We start from the raw sequence: 3,713 nt of genomic DNA, 5'->3' as shown, positions 1-3,713 counted from the left end.
CCTCRTCGGGTCAATCAGTGTTGCTTCCTAAGTGGACAGTTTGATTTCACAGAAGTTTGATTTACTTGGAGTTATATTGTGTTGTTTAAGTGTTCCCTTTATTTTTTTGAGCAGTATATTTAAAACAAATATTACATGTTTATGATAATAAACATGTAATATTTCTCATAGCTATGTAGGTTTCCTATGTAGGTTACATATGAAACCTACATATGAAACCTACATATCCACGCACTTTTAGGTTTCATCCATGGATGGATGGATGGATGGATGGATGGATGGATGGATGGATGATGTAGTGGGGAACAATGTCTGTAGAACAAATAGAAACCATATCTCCTCATCTTTGTCCCAAACTTCACCAGTAGCTGCTGACTGCACGCGCTGAAGGGCGGACCATAAAGGAGGAGCGCAGCGCGCGCACTAACACACCGCTGCCTCGAGGACACATCTTTCTGTTCCTCCTGGATTTTAGAGGGAGAGGAGAGGGGAGAGGGGGAAACTCTCTTTTAATTTCTGCTTCTTTTCTGCTTCTTTGATTCACTCATTTGTGGCGTTAGATCCCGACAGTTAGTTTGACTCTGTGAGGCGGACATGGAGCCCTCCACGGTCCCCGGAGCCGCAGCGCAGCTCTCCCTGTCCGACCTGTACTCGGTCATCCCCTTTAACGTCACCTTCCCGGAGGAGCTGGCCGAGCTGAACGCCACCGACCCCGGGAGCCCGGTGAGGGGCGCCGGGGGGATGGTCATCGCCGTGTCCATCACGGCGCTCTACTCGGTCATTTGCGTCGTGGGACTGCTGGGCAACGTCCTCGTCATGTACGGAGTGGTCAGGTAAGTATGAGTGGTGTGTGTGCGTGTGTGTGTGCATATTACAATAAAATAGGTTTAATTTGGATTTTATAAACTAAGAAGTGACTTTAAGTGAGATGAAAACTACTCACTTAAAAATGGCGGACTTTTTATTTTAAGTCAGAAATGATCCAGCTTTTCCAATTTATTGATTAGAGACAAAATTCCAGTAGTCGTTGAAAATCCCTAGTGTCTCATTAAACTGCTCTGCTGTGGCTGGAACCCTCAGATAGATCTCTCCAGTCTCCCCTCTAATCTTTTCTGCAGGAAAAAGGTCTTTAATGATGGTAAAAGAACGTTCATTTTGAGTCTGATGAACCTTCTCTGTGTTAAAGTAGCCATATGTATTAAATCAGCTTGTTAAAATACCCAATTATGGTTCATTTTCATGTAACTGGAAGAGTTCACCATAGTTTTATTTCAAATATTCTGGTATAAGGTAAATGCATCCTCAGGACTCTTTGGAGAGGACTTTGACCCACAGCGTAATGTTCAATTCAGTTCAGTTTACATAAATAGCTCCAAATGTTATCTCAAGGCACTTAATGAAAATAATAATTTTAATTAAATCAGACTACATTCCAACTGATTGAATTATTCAAAGTTGATTAAAGCGTTTCCATCTAAGGAAACTCAGCAGATCCAGTCATTAATTTGCAGAAACAAACGTAACAGCATGAGGAGATTTACAAGATATGGTCCTCTGATTTATGATGAATGCTGCCAGAGTGTTTGTGACTGAAAATCTCTACATCTCATCTGACCACAGTGGACAGCACTGGTCAAACTCTCAGTAGAGTTTCATAATTTCCTCATGATTACATTTTTGCATAAGGTGGAACAAAAATTATAGATTTCTTTTGTATCGTTTTTCCTCCGCCCAGTTGGCGGTCTGCTGGTTGTTATGGAGACGTGGTGACCCCCAACAATCATCTCTTTGCTGCATTTCCTTAACGGCGTGCTACGACCTTCCTCTGCTCACTGCGTCTGTAGGCAGGATGAACACGAGTCCTACTGATCAGTGGCTCACAGAAGGTGTGTGAGTCCCATTACAGTCACAACCCAGGGAAACAGAAAGTTCTGGACAACTAAATAATTGATTTATTTACCTAATGTCAAGATGAAAGTAAAAAAAAATTATCTTACAATGAAAAAAAAAAGCTAAAAATAAAACCTCTTCAATGTGAGAAAAATGCATCAGTATTAGAAGTTGCTCAGCAGAACCTGCCACTCTGACATCAGCTGCCTGATTGGTTGGATTGGGTTGGTGCAGGAAGTGAAAATAAATGTTCATGAATTTAATCGTGCCTTATTACGTCATGATGTGTATTTATGTGCATGTACTGGATTCTGTTGTTCCTGGATGAACTCTCCTCATCATGAACAAGTGATTTCTTATACATTCACATATTCTTACCCCCACCCAGGGTGGGCCATGAGCACATAGAGATGTATTGTGATATTTGCTGTATCATAATGATAAAAATCAAAAAAGATTTAGCTGAAAAACTGTAAAAACATTACAACAAAATTTTCTTCAGGATGTCACATACTGAAAAAAGTGGGATTTATGTTAATAAACCGAACAAAGTAACTGCACTTAATCATATCTTTGAATGTACCAATATTTATTTATGCTCTCATTAAACAGTTGAAATTGTAAACAAAAAGTTTCCAATAATACTGACACAGTTTGTTTACTTAAGGTCATTAATTGGAATTTATTGAAACATTGATAATACACTGCAATACACTCCCTTATGAAAAGATCATAAAACGTGACTGTCTGAAGATGCTGTTTAGAAACAGGCTCCATTAACTCCTGTTGGTCAGTCTGCTCTGATTAGCTGATCCTGCCAGCGCATCAGAAGAGCGGGCAGATTTATTTTCTAACACCGCGGTCTCAGCGGACGGGCAAACAGGAGGCGAAGCAGCAGGACCTGGCAGCAGAAACAAACTGTCACATCAGCTGCTGGTGGCATTTTACTGGAAAAGAAACAAAAGCCAAGATCAGAAGAGGAAATGTGGAAGGAAAAAAAAAACAGAAAGCGGAAGATCATTTCTGAAAATTCAAATGTATAAAATGATTTTCCATTTTTCTGAGGTCTGAGTGAAAATTGTGTGTGAAAAAAAACCCACAACAGGAGGACCAATGGAAGGACATGATGGTAATAAATGATGTAGGTTAGAGGTCAAAACATGCTAATGGAGTTTTATAGAAAACAACCTGATCCTGGTCAGGACTGATGGATCCTGACCATGATCTCAGACATTTGTTCTTAAACTCTTTAGATAGTTTTCATACCTATTTATCTCCTTGCCTATAAGTTATGAATTAATTCCTTCTGAGATCTAATTTGTCAGGCAGAGTAAACAGGTCAAGAACAGTAATTACTACTGTTTGATTTTGGTCATTCTAGTCAAAATAAAATGAGTTCCTGAATACAAAAGCCCTAAAATGTGAAGGAGATTTTTTATGCAGAACCATTTTCTAAGTCTAACCATTTTTTTTTCTCTTGTGGCCCTGGAAATTATCTTCAAGAAAAGAAAATGATCACCTTCCAAAAATAATGGCCTGTCATGTTTTATAAAATGTATTTTTTTTGGGCCATAGAGTTGGTGATTGTTGTTTTGTTTTTTTGCCAAAATTACTTGGCAAACATGACATAGGAAAGAGATGAAACTATAATTATAGAATAAAATAGTTTTTTTTATTTTCTTGTTATTTTTCTAAAGGGACATTAAATAAACAAATTAATATTTACTACATTGGAGCAATTGTGCTTTTTTATTAGGTTTTCTAGATTATAAAAACATTCCAATAAAAATGAGAAAATTATTTTTTTCCAATTCAAAGCCGTC

At 38.4% G+C, this 3,713-nt stretch overlaps 1 protein-coding gene across 2 annotated transcripts in view; it reads left to right on the top strand.

The window, feature by feature from the left end:
- The first annotated feature begins 394 nt into the window (after window positions 1-394).
- oprd1a (opioid receptor, delta 1a) overlaps window positions 395-3,713 on the top strand; it is a 12,634-nt gene continuing 9,315 nt past the window's right edge. Inside the window, exons 1-2 of one of the 2 annotated variants that reach the window (XM_017307667.1) lie at window positions 745-833; window positions 1,736-1,886. Coding sequence is in view for 1 of the 2 variants with exons in the window: in XM_008421328.2 (XP_008419550.1) it covers window positions 595-833 (239 nt within the window). In the remaining variant the exon portion in view is untranslated. Of the gene's footprint in view, window positions 834-1,735; window positions 1,887-3,713 lie in introns of both variants that reach the window. The other variant, XM_008421328.2, reaches the window with a different exon arrangement.

Source organism: Poecilia reticulata, linkage group LG11 (assembly GCF_000633615.1).
Source record: "Poecilia reticulata strain Guanapo linkage group LG11, Guppy_female_1.0+MT, whole genome shotgun sequence".
Lineage (NCBI taxonomy): Eukaryota > Metazoa > Chordata > Actinopteri > Cyprinodontiformes > Poeciliidae > Poecilia > Poecilia reticulata.
Note: the sequence above shows the minus strand (reverse complement) of the source record. Positions and strands in the feature narration are given on the sequence as shown.